At 50.4% G+C, this 17,015-nt stretch overlaps 1 protein-coding gene across 6 annotated transcripts in view; it reads right to left on the bottom strand.

Annotated features, from left to right (window-relative positions):
- Positions 1-707: 707 nt before the first annotated feature.
- zfh2 (Zn finger homeodomain 2) overlaps positions 708-17,015 on the bottom strand; it is a 343,365-nt gene continuing 327,057 nt past the window's right edge. For all 6 annotated transcript variants that reach the window (XM_065426701.2, XM_065426703.2, XM_065426702.2 and 3 more), the window contains 2 exons: positions 10,815-13,741; positions 708-8,356 (listed from right to left, as the gene is read on the bottom strand). In XM_065426701.2, coding sequence (XP_065282773.1) covers positions 1,917-8,356; positions 10,815-13,710 — 9,336 coding nt within the window. In that variant the 5' untranslated portion in view covers positions 13,711-13,741 and the 3' untranslated portion in view covers positions 708-1,916. The remainder of the gene's footprint in view (positions 8,357-10,814; positions 13,742-17,015) is intronic.

Below are 17,015 nucleotides of genomic sequence, written 5' to 3' on the forward strand. Positions count from 1 at the left end.
ACAGTATGACTCCACAAGCTTGACATCAGCACTCGCAATCGCTCATTCGCGTTCAACTTGGATGAACGTTTTCTTTTCAAAGAGCGCACTGAAACTGCCCTGCGCAAGCATCGAGTCACTGCAGCGAGTGCATACTGAAAACTACTATGGACTTCAAAAGAACTATCGGACCGTTGTTGAATCTGTAAATTTCAGAGTGCCTGCGAGTAACTTTACCCGTCGAGCACGTTTTCTGCAAACATATATGTGACAATCAAGAGTATCTAATGATAAATGTTTCTTCTGTGCAATAGCGAACCGTTCAGACTTCATGTAATCGTCGGCAACAATTTCATTCGCCCCGTTTTCTAGCCGTTTCGTTGTCGCAGCATACTAAATACCTTTGGTGTGTTTCTTTTATGTCATTGCTTTCCCCAAAGGGCATGCTCTACGCGCGAAGGTGTATCGACTAAATATTATGTATTGTGGTTGTGAACCTATTCTAGCATCGTATTTTTAAATGCAGTGTTGCTAATACTAAAATCTGGTCAAAAGCTGATTCTCGTGCAACGGTCTCGTGCATTACACGTGTTGATTTTGAGTTGAACGCATTCCAGCTTGGAGCATATGTACAATGCTCGAAATCGTCCGGTTTGTCAAGCACTAGAACGGAAAGTATATAACAAAACCAAACAGTAATAACAGAATTAACGAAACAAAGGCAAGTGTAATGTAAAAAAAAACAAAAGAACACTTTATTTTGCTTTTCTTACAAGCAAATTTTCACAGAAACACACTTTACTCCTGGATCACTTGCACTATATAATTATTTATTTATATATATGTACAAAACAGAATAAGGTCACTACCGGCAACACAAACATAAGATAATAAAGGGGACGGGACAGGGCGGGAAACTAGCATAGTCATCTTTGGGGAAGGAATGATTTTGGTATACAATTCCTAGAGCATAACACAAAGAGAGTAGTCCATACTAAACAGTGTCAAGACACATACAAATGCCAAAGGAAGAACAGAAAAAAAAGAACACTCTACTGAACGTAAATGAACAAGGCAAATGAATCTGTCATGTACAGGCAGTCCAAACACAACATACACACAAAAAAAGATAAAAAAGTAGGGGCAGTAAAGGATGACAACTAAACAAAATGCATACTTGAACATTCTTACTTTGGTACTTAAATGCACTACTCTGTCACCTTTTGAAACCAAGTTGTTTAAAACAAAGAACACAATTTAGTGAGACGACCGTACATATCAAACATTACTTAGTCGTCTCTCAGACAAGCACCATACAGAAAAAAAATTTAAAAAGGAATACCAACAAGGCTGTTGACTCATTGGATCACACGACCACCAGAGGAAGGAAATGAGAGTTGTTTGACATTTTAACCTGGTCATCAACGATACTGTACAGACCAACGCCGCGCTTAACGAATAATGTTAAAATAATCACGATAGTCCGAACAATGCATGTACCGCGTAATATGGGTAAATGACGAAAACAGACGTTCAGTAAAGAAAAACGTAGCAATAAGCAGAGGAACAGTATTTATATATTTATACTTGCAAAATCACTTATACACAAAAACGCAACCCAAGATAGACATCTTGTAATAATTATAAATGCACTCGTTGTGAATCACAAGACGTACAACAGTAACAAAGGAAGGACGACAAAACTTTTGTCAGCGTCACGCACACATTTCTCTTCCTCATCGCCAGCGATTAACAGACAGCGTCCCTCAGAGTTCGTCGCATAAGACAGTGAATGAGGCGCCAGGGGACGTCTATCTACAGGCAGAGAGCCATGACCCGGGTTTCTACTACTTCTAGGAACTGGTGGGGGGGAGGGGCTCCGGCGAGCGGGCGAATAAATACGATGCGGATAAATAGCGGGGAAGGGGTTGGCCGGATCATAGCTTGTTCCTACCTGAGAACAAGGTGGGGTGGATGAAGGCGCTGGGCACGCCAGCCGTGGTCGGGTAGTATCCCGGCAGGCCGGCCGCGTAAAGGTACGGCGCCAGGGAGTCGGGCGGCGGCGGCGGCGGTGCGTCGTCCTTCTTAGGCTCGTCGCCCTTCTTGGCGTCCTCCTTGGGAGACGGCAGCGCGAAGCTGGCCGGAAGCCCCTGGCCCAGCATCTGCAGCTGCTGCACCAGGCTGGGTGCCTTGTCGGCGTCAGCGGAGCGTTCAGGAGCGCCGTCGTCGGTCATCTTCTTGATGTTGTCGATGTGGTTGCGCAGTGCGTCAATGTGCCGCTTGGAGAAAAGGTGGTCCTGCATCGAGGTGTTGCTGAACTGGTGGTTATACTTGACTGAACACAGCGAGCACTCCTCCGGAGGCTTCGGAGGCTCGATTTCTTGGCCAAAGGTCTTGGCGAAGGCAAGCTTGGACTTTTTCTCTTTGGCGCGGGCGTTCTGGAACCACACTTGGACGACCCGCTTGGGCAGTCCGATTTCTCGGCCCAGCATTTCACATTCGGCCATGGAGGGTGTCTTGTAGTCGGCAAAGATGGACTTCATCACCTTCAGCTGGACGGTGGTCATCTGGGTGCGGAACCTCTTTCCAGAGCCCGAGACTGGGCGTGACGGTTGCTGCCCCCCTGCACCGTGAAGCCCTAGAGGCGACGTGGGGTTGGACTCGAAGAACGAATCGTCGCCGTCCATATTATCTGTGGACTCGGAGTGGGTCTCGGAGCGCGCGTCGTCGGAGACGCCGATCCGCAGGTCCATGCTCTTCTCGCTGACCGACAAGTGGTCACCGGACCTATCCGAGTCCAGGCGGAACGGCTTGCTCAGGTCTAGGGGGGCCTCGCCGCCACTAACATCTGCCTTGTTCGCCTTGGGCTTGACACTGAGGTCTGTCGGCGCTCCGGTCATCTCGTCCAGGTACTTCTTGAGAGAGTCTTCATAGTACTTCTTCATGGTGCTGTGGACCAGATCCGAACCCGCAGAGGGCGAGATGGCTTTGCTTTCCTCGGAAGCGCTGCTGGTCGGTGTTCCTGGGTTGGAGTCCGCGTCACCATCTGGGAACGAGTCAATATTAAGCTCGCCCTTGCTGTACAGGTCTGCGTGCCGAGTCGCTAAGTGGGACTCCAGCGCCGACCTAGCCTTGAACAGAGCGCGGCAGAAAGGGCACCGCTTGTGGATTACTTGCTGGTGCGCCCTGAACTGGCCTTTACGTTCCCGCGCCCGCGTATTTTGGAACCACACCTGCACGACACGCTTCTTGAGGCCCACATCACGCGCAATGTTCTCGAGCATCTTGCGGCTCGGGTTGCTTTCCATCTGGTACTTTTGGTAAAGATAGTCAAGTTGCTCCGGCAAGATAGTGGTCCGGAGTCGCTTGTCGCGTGGTGGGTCGCCTGCCAGGTCCTTGTCTTGCTGCTGTAGCTGCTGTGGCTGGTCTTCTTCTAGCTTACGCTTCCACGGCTGCTGCTGTTGCGGCGGCGGCGACTGAAGAGCAAGCTGCTGCTGCTGTTGTCCCTCGTACTGCAGAATGCCAAACGAAGAATTTGGTGGATAGTTCGGGAACAAATTAGGGTTCATTATGTGCACAATTTGATGCTCACGCCACAGGTCGAACCGCGGAAACACCAGACTACACTTGTCACATCGGTAAGAGCCGTTCTGCGGACTTTTGCACTGCGGCTCTGGAGTCCTTGGAGATGAAGGGTTCGAGGCGCTGACCATGCTTCGATCGTCACCACTGCCACCACCACCACTGCTGCCAGTTCCAGTACCACTGCCAGTAGCAGCAGCCTTGAGCTGAACCGCCAGTGGGTTTTCGTCCTTGAAGCAGGAAGTCTTCTGGTGCTTGATAAGCTCATAGTAACGCTGAAACACTTGTAAACACTTTTTGCATTGGTAGTTGAGTCCTGGCGTCCTCTGAAACCTCCCCGAGCCGTCATCCTCCGGTGCTGAAGGCGGCTGGTTCTCGTACACTTTTCGGGCCTTCTGACGGGCATTCTGGAACCAGACGACGATGACGCGCGGACTCAAGTTCAAAAGCTTGGATAGGTACTCGAGGTCGTCGTCCTTGGGGTAGGCGTTCGTCTCAAAGAACTCCTGAAGCACCTTTATCTGATAGTCTGTGAACCTGGTCCGGTTGGCCCGCTTCCCGGAAGATCCGGCCGAAGGCGTCGACGTCATCGGCGTAGGCGTCGTGCTCGAGGACCGCTCCAGCAGGGGTGGCGGCGGCGTGCTCAGCAAGAAGCCATGATGCACCGGAGACGTCATGTCTAGTGGCGGATCTACGGACAGCCGAGACGTCAGGGAGCTCAGGAACTCGGACTTGCCGCCGCTGCTGCTGCTGCTGCTGCCACCGCTGTTGTGCTGCGGTTGCAAAGCAGGCGCCTCCACCTTGGGTGTTAAAAGGACGCCCTCCCCGTTTTGTGTCACGTTAGAAGATGCGACACTATCTTGCGTATCCGTGCTGGCAGCCTCAATGCGCGCCTCCTCTTTGATGGCATCCTTCTTGAGGGGAGCCTCAGACGGTGTTGTCGTCTTCGTTGATGATGTGGGTGCCTCCTTACTGGCAGTGGACGGATGCACCGGCTTTACAGTAGAGATGCTGCCGTCGTCAGCGTTGTTGTTCTTCTCGGACAGCGCGATCACCTTGGCCTCACCCGTCTTCTCGTACTCTTCGAGGTTAAGGTATGTAGACGGAGGGTTGTTGAAGTTGTACGGCGAGTCCTTGTTACGCTGGCGCTCCTTGAAGAGGGTATTGCGGAACCAGTGCTTGATGACCTTGAGAGGCAGGCCAGACTTCTCGGACATCTCCATCAGTTGCTCCTCGGTTGGAGAGTTGTTGATGTCGAAGTAGGCCCGCAAGATGCGCAGCTGTTCATCGCTGATACGAGTACGGGCCCGCTTTTGCTGTTGAGCTTGCTGCTGTGCCTGCGCCATTTGCTGATGTTGTTGCTGGAGCAGCTTTTGTTGGGCAGCAAAAAAGCTAGGATCCATGGCTCCTGGCATCATGGGGTGGTTGAAGGCGGACGTTATGAGTGGATCCATATGAGGTGGCATGACCACAGGAATCAGCGGCGGATGCATGTTCATGGCTGCTGCAAAGGGCATGTTCATTCCCATCGGTAGCCCCATGCCTAAGCCCATGCTCATGAGCAGCTGATTGAATTGTAGTTGAGCTGCCATCTGGTTGGCCGTCACAGTGGACGCTTCGGACACTGGCTGCTGCTGGCTCGCTTGCGGGGCCACCGACAGTGATACCGGTGGTGTTGCCGAGGCAGGTGTTGGGAGCTGCGGAGAGTGGCCTGGAGCATTGTTTCCGCTGCTGTTGGTGTTACCGCTACCGCCTCCAGCACCATTGCTGCCACCGTTGCCTCCCACACCCACCGTCGAGACGCCCACGGCTGCACCCGGCGAAGCCCCATCGGCCTGGCCGCCTGCGGCCTGGCTGCTTGCAAGGTCCAGCATACCCTCCTCCGTGGGAACCTGCGACGCATTCTTCTTGTCGTACTCCGTCCGGAAGTCGTCTGCAAGCCTGGACACGAAGTCTAGGGGCACTATGTCATGATGGACTTCTTCCCTGTGAGCCTTCAGCACCCAGATACTGGAAAACTCCTTCTGGCAGAGGTTGCACACCGAACGATTGATTTCTGGCATTGTGTTCTCTTTCTCTGGTTCAACCTCTTCAGCTTCTTTCTTCACTTGTACAGCTTCCACGTTCGGAGATGTAGGTTTGTCCGATTCTTCCTTAGGCTGCTGCTGTTGCTGCTGCTGCTGTTGAAGAATTTGCTCCCGCTTTTCGGCGTCCCTTCTCATGCGCTTCTGGTTAAATTCATTGAATTGCATTACAACGTCGAAGCCGAAGCCTTCTAGAAGATGTTTGTACATAGGAGGCTTGGACCGCGGGTATGGTGACCTCAAACGAAGTAATTGTTGCGTCGCTGTGGCAGCAGCCTGAAGCTGAGGATTGTTCAACTGATTCTCCGGCATCATTTGTTGAGATGTATGGTGCTGATGATGATGGCTGTGTACTTGATGTTTCTGCGTGACCACCAAAGGGGACGTAGACTGGGCTACTGACGTAGCGACACAATACAACTGCTGATGTTGAACGAGTGCTTCCTGTGACATTAAAATTGCACTGCAGCGGTTACATGTCACCATTCCCTGTGTAGATGTTATTTGTGATGAGAGTAACACTGGCTGTTGACCAAGGTGCGAGACATTCGACGTGATGACGTGGTGCAAACAGCCGCCTTCTGAATGGTCCTGTGAAGTCGGTGTCGTAGATGTGCTAGCAGGCACTGGAGTTGAAGGCGCTGAGTGCCCGTGGGACAGATTTTGTGACGATAATTCGGGGTTCTTCTGCGGAAGTTCTGGCGCTTGTTGTGGAGGCTTACTTGCAGACAGCATGTCGGACAAACATTTTTGTTGGGAGGGTTGCGGTGAATCAGACTGAACAGCGACTCCAGATTCTGGCTTTTCTATAAGAGGCGAGCTTAAATCGACTTGACCTGTCATGGCGAGTTCATGTAGTTTCGATGCTCTGGTTTGATGAAGCACAGATCTCATGTGAATGTCCAAAGTGGAGCCTTGAGTGTAAGCTACCTTGCAAATGTTGCATTTGAATGGCTTCTTCTCTGAGTCGTTGTTGTTGTTATTCGTAGGAGAGTGTGCCATCACTTGAGACAACGTTGGTGACTGAGGTGGAGCGTTGGCTGTCTGAGATGTCACGCTGTTACTGCAATTACTTGGCGCAACTGTTAGTGGTGTAATGTTAGCAGAGCTTGGCAACAAAGTTGGAGCTGGACTACTCCCATCTTTCAGACTCAGCTTCAACTTGTGCAAGTGAGACACGGAATTATAATGCACTAAAAGGATGTTCTTCTGAGTAAAAGACTCTTTGCAGATGTCGCATTTATAGGGTCGGTTAGGGTCCAAATACTTTTCCATAGGGTAGCTTAGTTTTTCCCCTTTTCGGTGAAGCAATGTCTTGTTGTGACTTGTTAGATAGCTTTGGCGAGTGAATGCAACTTTACATCGGTGACACTTGTACTTTCTAGCAGGATCATTGTAGCTGTCTTCAGCAATGGCTTGACTGTTAATGTAATCTTCAAAGAATTGTTCCTTCAAGGTACCTCCTTCGCCAAGACCTTGTACACTCGTGTCCATAGGTTCAACGCTGCCGTCGTTTTCGTTTATTTGAACTCCATCATCAGTGTCCATTTCCTCGTCCAGCGGTGCGTCTTCTTCACGGTTGCTTTCTTTCTTTAGTAATTCCGTCGTCTGCGGATCTAATACCGCGCCGCCGCCACTCGTGAGCAAAGGGTTGTTAACTAGGCTGGTCTTGTACTGCTCCAGTTCTTCCGGCGTCATATCTATGTGCGACGTCTCCACATGTTTCTGGAGCGCAGCGACAGAGCGGAAGCTTCTCCCGCACAGCACGCATTGCGTGGCCGCTCGAATGACATGGTACTGGGAGTGGAGCTGTAACTTCTCCAGCGTCTTGAAGGCCAAACTACATTGATTACATCTGTACTTGTACACGTGCCGCTCAGAAACAGCCAGTTGATGCTGAAGCTGCTGCTGTTGTGATCGCCGTGAGTGAATTTCCTTGAAATGAACCTGTACCGCTTGCGGTGTCATGAAATACTGATTGCACGCTTTCTTCCAACACAGATAGCCAGGACCTCGAGGAGTCTGCTTCAGTTCCAAGTGGCCTGTCTCGGTCTGGTGGCTGAACAGCTCCTCCAGAATGCTGAAACTTTTACCGCAGGCGCCACACGTGAGGTCTTCAATCGACAAGCAGTCGTCAAACGACATTTTATCCTTGTTTTCCGAATCAGTCGCTTGGCAGTCAGCATCAGCACTGTCAGAATCCTCATTGGATGTTGGTAATGCGTTATGCTTTGTGTTTGGGTGCTTTCCCTGTTTCACTGCCGTTGCGGTTGATGCCCAAACAGATGTGTCGACAAGAGCGAGAAGTCGTTGCATTCCTTCAGATGTTACGTTGTGTATCTCCACGAGATGTGACTCAATTTTGTTCAATGCTTTGAATTGCTCCTGGCAGAGCGGACACTGCACCGACTTAGGCTGTTGCTGAGCATGATGTTGGGAGGAATGCTGAGATGATACGTGCGCGTGTAGCAGCGTCTGGCTCTTGGCAGTGAAGTTGCACAATTTGCATTTGTGTCCCTCGCTGGCTTTCTCTTCCTCGGAGCGATGAGAACTCGCAGCAGCTTCGGCTTTGGCGGCGTTTTCGAGTAAGGCTTGCTTTAGCATTGAACCTGGACTTGACGGACCTCCTGACTTGTTAGCTGCTTCTCTATCTTCCACAGGCAAAACTGGGGGTGGTAGGTCCACTTCCATTGCTTCCGTACCTTTGTTCTCTGCAAAACACACAAAAAAAAACACATGCAGTAAGACTTAACTGCTGAACATCCTGTACAAACCTACATTTCATGAAAGATACAAACAAGTTAACCTCACTGGTGGCTCTTACGTTTAGTACCATAATCACCGGGCTCAGTGTAGCGCGGAGTGCACGGAGCGAACAACCGGCATCCAAGCAACGAACTTCGTCCGGCAGCGCCCACTCAACGCCAACCATCGATCTGGGTTGGACAGACATTTCCGATTGGCGAATGCCACCGCCGGGAGCCAATGAGCATGTACAATTACTTTAAATGTCATGTCTACTTTTCCAGTCTATTTGCCTGCAATGGCAAACTGCCTTCGAGAACATACGTACGGAAATTCCTTAACACCACCTATAAACACGCTTCGTCAGATACAGTGTGAAGCGTTCCCGTGAATCTGCGGTACCTAGAAACGGTGCCTGTTTGCACAAACGCGTAAAAGAAAAAGATGCGGCAATGTTGCGCACGCAATTCAAACACTACCTATAGCCAACTGGCAATTCCGAATTATTGATTTGTGTACCGTAGCAAGCCTTCGCGAGATCCGAGATGCACTAATGCTCTTAACTATCATAACGGCGATCGTCCGCAGTTTTGCTAACAAAGGCACTTTGTGCATACTTTGTCTGAGATGAATGACAAATACGACTTAAAATTCAGAAATCTGGCCCTACGCTGGGAAGGACAAATTGATGAATGCACATCTGGAAAGCGTACGCACTTGCTGTCTTGCTAGTCTAGTATTACAATTTCCACTGGCCGCCCGTATAACGCGGGTGCGATTCCCGCTGGCATTTTTGAAGAGCCCCCCCCCCCCCCCCCCCTACGAGTTCAGAAAACGTCACAAAAAAGCACATTTCACTACTTTTGCCAGACACGGGAATGATAAAAGTCAGCGCCGGCTCTAGCCAGCCGTTAATGTTGGTAGCGCTTGGTTTCTTCGGCTGGCGGATTGAGGCGGCAGCCGATGACAGCGAAAAAAGCAGCCCCTTCTTTGTGTGGAGTACAAATATCAGAAAAGAAACCGTTTGTGTGGGGAAACCAAATATTATACTGCTGTGTTTTACTGTACGCTACATCATAGCCCAAGTGTTGTAATCAATCTTCATGTAACTCTAACCGTGGCCCCCTGCCGGATGTTTACGGCACTTTCATAGATAAATAGGATGTATTTCTCATTTGTTGCCATTGTGTACTGACGATGCCACCCGCATAGGTGGCGAAACGTCTATGTTTTTGTTATACTTTGTTGTTGAGTAAAGCCAGTGAAAACAACACTTTGAAGCATGAGTTCCCCTCGCTTTTGGAACATTTTCCCAAGTGTTGAGTAAGCAATGAAAAGAACAGCAAGCTTAAACGCCCAAAATGTTTTAAAGCAATTTTGGCAATTATCAAACAGAAATAATAGCACAAATCGCTATGTTACCAAAGTATTATTTTTTCCGGTCACATTCAATGAAATGCAGCGAACGCGCCCAACAGCCTCTTTTTCGCTCCATGAAGCGCAAGCTAGCGAACACCCAGTGTTGGGCCGCCACTTCTTTTTTGTCACACAGTTAATCTTGAAAGTTCGCTCCGCGTACTCCAGTCCCAAAAGTATCGAGCTTCGCCCACAAACTTACTACAGTTTAGTTCCATATTATACTGGAATGCTTCAATACTGCAATACTGCATTTCTATGTAGCGCTTCCCTAACAAAGTTATTAGATGAACTGCCACGCCTTACGCTGAGCAATATGACAAACTGGTCAACATTACCTGCAAACAGCGTGCTCTTATCGGCTAAGACTTCCCTCAGTCGAAGGAATGTCGAAGCGTGTGTGGTACCACTGATAGTCCGCTCAGGCGCATCTCCTGCTTTTGTAACTTCTTAGCAATTACTGTTCGCATTCAGGAAAATGTAGCACGGTATATTTAAGTATGCATTCAAATGACTAAAGGGGATTGTTAGTGACACATAGTGCACGTGAAGATAGAGCGCTCACCAGCAGTGCTGGTGAGCTCTCCGTAAACGTTACATATACATGTAGGAAGCAATATGTATTGAACGGGTTACTACTAGAGACGCCGACGAGGGCTGATAAATCCAGACCCATTAGGAGCGCATACTAGCTGTTGTCGAAAAATTGACAGTAGGCCAGACGAGCACACGTATCATAATAGCTGTTCCGTGTGACAGGGCCACCAACATGTTTGACTAAAACTTTGGCCAAGTCGTTGCTGACTGTGAAGACTGCGCCTAGAACTACGTTCATGAGAATCACTTTCGCTAATGCTAAGGTTGGCGGCAAGTAACAAAGTGCAAAAACAAATTTTTGACAGAATCAGAGCTTAATTTTGCGCTACTCGTTTTTCTTCGATCTCAGGAGCACACGCTGATTACTACCCACATGGGCAACACACTAAAGCCGCCGATTCAACAACTCACCGACGTCGACGTCGAAGCTGACATGCTCATTGCCCGCGTACTCCTTGACGAGGAAGATGTCCTTCCAGGATTCGCCGACCGAGCTCTCGTCCTTGGCACGCGTCTGCTGCAAGTGGCGCAGCGAGTGCGCGTGCCCCAAGAGGCCGCTGCGGGTTCGCGAGTGAAAGCCGCAGGCCGTGCACTGGTAGTGGCGCGCCACGTCGCCGCGCAGGTTCGTCTCGGCTGCCACGAGGAAGAGAAAGAGCCTGGCCACCAGGTCGTGCCTGGCGCTGGCCGCGTGCAGCTGGAGCTTGTGCACCGAATTGGTGTAGTAGTCGCACGCATTGCAGCGCACCTGGACGGGGTTGCTGACGTTGACGTACTTGAGCTTCCAGTCGTTGCGCGGGCCGCCCTCCTTTATATGGTTCACGTGCTGCAGCCTCTGCAGGTGCTTGTCCGTTTTGCAGTGGAGCTGGAAGTTGGCCCTCAGGTTGGTCTTGTAGGAACATAGTTTGCAGACGTAGCTGCCGGCCACCGCCATGAGGACTTCGTCTTCGCGCTGCCGCGTGCGGTCCTGTTGGAAGTGGGCCCCGAGGGCTTCCACCGAGTCCACTGAAAACAAACCGCAGACACAGCATTGGAACAGCTGCGACGTGTCGTCGGTCGAGAGCTCTAGGCGCAGCGTCGGGTCCGGGTGCTCCATATCCATTGTAGGCGAGGCGAGCGGCGAGCCCGCGGCGGCCGCGGCCAGGGCTTGCTGCTGCTGGTGCTGCTGGGAGGCCATCATGAGCAAGGCATGGTTGTAAGCCATGTCCGCGAGCGCCGCCTCCGGTTGCAGCTGGCCGTCGCAGGGCAGCAAGAGGCCCGGGTGGAACTGGAACAGCGGGTCCAGGGCCTGGGCCTGCTGCAGAGCGCTCAGCTGTTGCATGTGCTTAACGTTCTGCTGCAGGACCATCATGTTGTGCGTGTGCTTCTCGCTGGTCATGTGGATGCGCAGGTTCCGCGCCACGTTCGTCTCGTAGTTGCACACGTCGCACCGCCACGTCGCCTTGGGTTTGGCCGCTGGCCCGGGCTTCTTGACGGCCTCCGGAAGCGCCGGAGGCTGCTGCTGCTGCGGCGGCTGCTGCTGCTGGAGGAGCTGCTCGGGTGTGGCCTGCAAGTTGCCGTTCTGGAGCTCCTGAATGTTGTTGATGTGCTTGTCGGACTGCATGTGGATGCTCAGGTTGCCCTTGGTGGTCGTCGAGTAATTGCAGACCTCGCAGCGGTATGGTTTGTAGCCGCATGTGTATGTTTCGCCTCGAGCTAGCCGCGGGTGCGGTTGGCTGGTCAAGCAGTAGATGCAGTTCAGTTCGTTCTCGGGATGTTTCTCTTTCATATGGATCTCGAGTGTTTCTTGGTACTTGTAGTGCCAGTTGCACTTGGGACACTTAAGTGTCTTGCAAGAATTACGGGAGTGCATCATTGTCATATGGCCACCGAGGGAACGCGATGATCCAAGGACCGTGTCGCACTTAGGACATTCCACGCCATTGGTCTTGCCATCAGGGTGTTGTGGGCAGGCCATCACTGGTGAAGCGCAGGCATTCAGAAACGGTGGTTGTGGCAGAAGCTTGGGCGACACACCCGGAGAGGACGAGCTGCCCGCGCTCATTGGTCGCTCAGCTGACGGCGGCGAAATTCGCGGTGGTGGTTCAGTGCTGGTCGGCAGGGGCACAGGTGTCACCTTTTCTGCGGTTGCTGCCGCTACAGGAGGGTTCTCAACGACTGCAGCGGCAGCTGCCGCCGCCTTGGCTATTTTTTCAATATTCGCCAAGTCCTCAAGCTCTGGCGCCAACGTTTCGTCTGGTCGATGACTGGCGTTCGAAGAGCTGGGCGGCGTCAGCACAGGTGCTTGAGGACTTTTGCGAGCTTCTTGGGCCGACGGAGTCTCGGGGCCATTAGTGTTCACGCTAAGAAGCGGGCCGACGCCTGCCTCCGCTGGCGCCAATGAACTTGAAGACGAGCTACTGGCGATCGGGTTCTTGGCTTGAAACTTTCCGCTGCCGCACGGGCCGCCGGCGCCTTGTGCGGGAAGGGGCTCGAGAAAAGACAGCAGGGGCTCTTTGTCCTTTCCCACCCCCTGAATGATGGCCGAAATATTCTTCTGGTTCATCATGTGGCGTTCCTCGTCCGTCAACGTGATACCATGCTCGCCAATCGCGTGGCCTACAAATGACTTAGTAAAACCGAAAGACAGCTTGCAGATAAAGCACATAAGAATAGGCTTGATGGGCACCGACGGATGTTCCATGAGCGGGAGGTTCGTGTTCAAAAGAGTACTCCAGCCCGGCGGCCGTGGGGCTTTCTTCTCGTCGGCTGCACCGTCCATGCCATCTTCTGTGGCTCCTTTATCGTCCTTATTCTTCTGGTCCCGCACCGAAAAGACGCGATAGCTGTGCATAATAGGGACTTCAGGAACTTTCTTCTTTTCTTGCAAGAGACTATATGCTTGGCCATAGAGAGCACTATAGAGGGCGGGATTGCGCGAAATATGGAACGCGTTGACCACTTGCGGAATGATCGGAGGCGGCGTGACACCTGGCCCGTCGACAATGCTGCCTTCTTGGTGGGGGAGGTCCAAGCTGCAGTCTTCGTCGCTGACACCGTCTGAGTCCCCCGCGGTCGCAGTTTCGATGATGAAAGCCGATCCGTCCGGGTTGTACACAATCTTGCCGTTGAATGTTTCCACATCGCTGAGGGAAGAGCTCTGGTCCGACGCGTCGGCCGGATCTTCTTTAAACTGCTGGCTCGGGGGACTTCCACCGTCGGCCGACTTGTCACCACGCTCAGCGCCGGACGCTGGACAGTCTTCGGGAGTCATGCTGGCCACTACAGCAGGCTGCTGGCCCGTGTCCATGCTACGCTGGGGGGCTTCCATGGCTCAGTTACGTCATGACGATGCAGCAGTTCTGCAAAAGACAAGAAAAGAAGAAAGAACGCATGAGTGGCACTATCGTAATATAGGTCCGCCCATTTCAGGCTTTAGGCACAAGTGACATAACACCAGGCAATACTCAGCTAGCATAAAACAGGTAAGGCGTAAATTAAGCGACAAATTGAACGTTTCTCATGGCATCATTCATAACATCAGGATGTATGGTGACATCGTCTATATGATAATGAACAAAAGTGTTCGTCCTTTTCCACTTGGCCCCGTCGAACGTAGAACGTCCTCATATACATAAGAAAGGGTGGGAGGAACATATATTTCTACGCTTTTGTTCTCACCGAATATAGCGTTCAGCTTTGAAAAATGTGAACGCCATATGTCGCTTTAATACCATAAAGCTTCAAAACGACACATTTTGCTCGACCCTTAACTATAGTATAAAGGGTTAGGCAAAAGTAGAAAGCTGGAACATCAAGCTATGTGTCACCAAAAGTCGTGGCCACTTCCAGCTGAATGCGTGCGCGTATTTGTTGCGTTAGACGCCATATAGAACAGAAGAAAATTCCACGATAAATATAATTCCACAAAAGTCTTATGAACCAGAATGTCGATGTCGGCATTTGTACAAAAAATAATAATAAAGAAGTAACAACCTTTGGTGTTTAAAAGTTACCCCCTTTAATTATCATGGGGCGAATTCTTTAATTTCTTGCGAAAATGCCGCGCTTGCGCGATCGACAGCGAAACGAGCCCTGTAATGACACTCTAATCACCTAATTCCAAGATTCCCCAAGAAACTGGCGCATTTCGCTTACTTCCAAGTGCGGCTGTCTTTCTTTTATTTGCAAATGTTGTAGTAAGCGATCGGGGACCGCACACAAGGTTCGCAAAGTCCATCCGCTCGATCGACCGCGCTTTGCACGGACTACCTTTTGCACCCATTCGCTGCCTCATTTCACATGTGCATACGGTGAAAAGGGGGAATGGAAGAAGCAGAACAAAAAAAGAACAAAAAGGGATCACTAGTGGAAGACGGAAAGGCGCTTAATAGCGTGCGCGGGTAATTGCCGAGTATAAAATCGAATTTTTCTTGCTTTGGGCACTGTGCGGGTTCGGAGATTAATTGGTCGCGCGCACAGGTCGTCACGTTCTCAATTCTGTTCTCACAGCACCAAAAACAGAGCATCGCATTTATTGCAGATTCCATCAAAGACGGCTGCCACAAGTGCCGAGGCGCGGCAAGGTCGTGTGTCACGTGATACAGGAAGGCAGAAAGAGGACGCTTAAACATTCTAGGATGGAAACGTGTTCCAGTTCGCACCACATAAGAACAGGATAAGCATTTCCCGCTCTATGCCACGCACCTAGACTGTATCAAAAGAGACGAAACGTCATGACACTCTATGAAAACAATAGAACTTCGATAAGATATGATGATAATGAAATAACTTTTATTGAAAAAGGCTAGTGTCAGATGAGTTTATCTCAATGAACGAATATATATATATATATATATATATATATATATATATATATATATATATATATATATATATATATATATAGAATGCCGGCCACAGCGGCCGCATTTCGATGGGGATGAAATGCGAAAACGGCTGTGTGCTTAGATTTCGGTGCACGCTACAGATCCCCAGGTGGACGAAATTTTCGGAGTCCCCCACTACGGCGTGCCTCATAATCAGATCCTGATTTGGGTACATAACACCTTATTATATATTACACACACACACACACACACACACACACACACACACACACACACGCACATATATATATATATATATATATATGTGTGTGTGTGTGTGTGTGTGTGTGTGTGTGTGTGTGTGTGTGTGTGTGTGTGTGTGTGTGTGTGTGTGTGTGTGTGTGTGTTGTAGAGCATAACAAGGTAAGCAAACAACTCAACACTATTTGAACCACCTTCGAAAATGTATCTACACTTGGTTTACTAAGACCTTACCCCATGCCACACAGATAACGAATCATGCTCGCTGATTTGCGTATGCTCATGGACGCAGAGAGTCCGTTCAAATTTAAATTAAATTATATATGGGGTTTTACGTGCCAAAACCACTCTCTGATTATGAGGCACGCCGTAGTGGAGGACTACGGAAATTTCGACCACCTGGGGTTCTTTAACGTGCACCTAAATTTAAGTACACAGGTGTTTTTGTATTTCGCCCCCATCGAAATGCGGCCGCCGTGACCGGGATTCGATACCGCGATCACGTGCTCAGGAGCCCAACACCATAGCCACTGAGCAACCACGGCGGGTCTGAGTCCGTTCAACGGCTTCCTGCCAGTTTAGTGGTTATGTAAACACAGAAAATAAGGTAACAAAAATGTAAGACACATTCTTACAAGGAATGACAAACACACCGAGACCAAGAAAACAGAAAGACACGTAGCCCTACGTCCCACCTTGGTAAGGGCTCTTTCTATATAAGGATTAGGGATTATGTGTTTCGATCGGCCTCTTGAACAAAGTGCAGAATCACATCTGCAAAGCGCCATAAACGCGGCGCATTACGCAAGAGATCGCTAGTGCACCGCTCCCCTTTCCGAGCCCCTTAGAATCTATCAAAAAAAAAAAAACCATGGACCCCGATTCAAACAACGGCTTCGAGCTCTACAGCGACGGTCGTTGTGTGTTTTAGTCCGGGCTGATAGGTAGAAGGCAAGCAACAAAGCGTGGTCAAAAAATAAGATAGACTGCCATCCAGCAGCAGCTGGTTCGTAACAATGCAGAGAGCAGCGAACAGAGGGCCAGAGACAAAGGCGCCAGTGAATTTTTCACCACGTGATCACGTCCTTCATATGGATGTCGCCCCTCGTACGTATGGGGAAAAAGATCCCCCCTTGAGGCGCATACTCCTCTGCAAGCCGGGCAAGGCATTCTTTCTGCACCAATTCTGTATCAATGGTGCCTTGCTTCTTTGTTAATATTCTCTTTTCCAGCGACAAGTCTAAAGCATCTGCGCTTGCCGGGCATCCTGGCTTCTCCGCAACCCCGTAACTCCCTTGAAGGTGGAGACGGGAACACAAAACGCTTATTTACACTCGCAAGAGGCAGCATGATGTCTGCGAATGCATTCACGGGAAGAAACGTTCACACGCAACTCCAACCGGCCGACCGGCTTTGTTCAGTGCCGCCCTGGCTTTCTTTTTCCTTGGCGCTCCCCGTATTTGCGGGAAAGTGACACAGACATGGCGCGCACTTTCACATAAAGATGCAAGAACCATGCTGCTGTCGAACGTGTCGCAACTCGACT

This window comes from Dermacentor albipictus, chromosome 1 (assembly GCF_038994185.2).
Source record: "Dermacentor albipictus isolate Rhodes 1998 colony chromosome 1, USDA_Dalb.pri_finalv2, whole genome shotgun sequence".
In the NCBI taxonomy this organism is placed as follows: Eukaryota; Metazoa; Arthropoda; class Arachnida; order Ixodida; family Ixodidae; genus Dermacentor; species Dermacentor albipictus.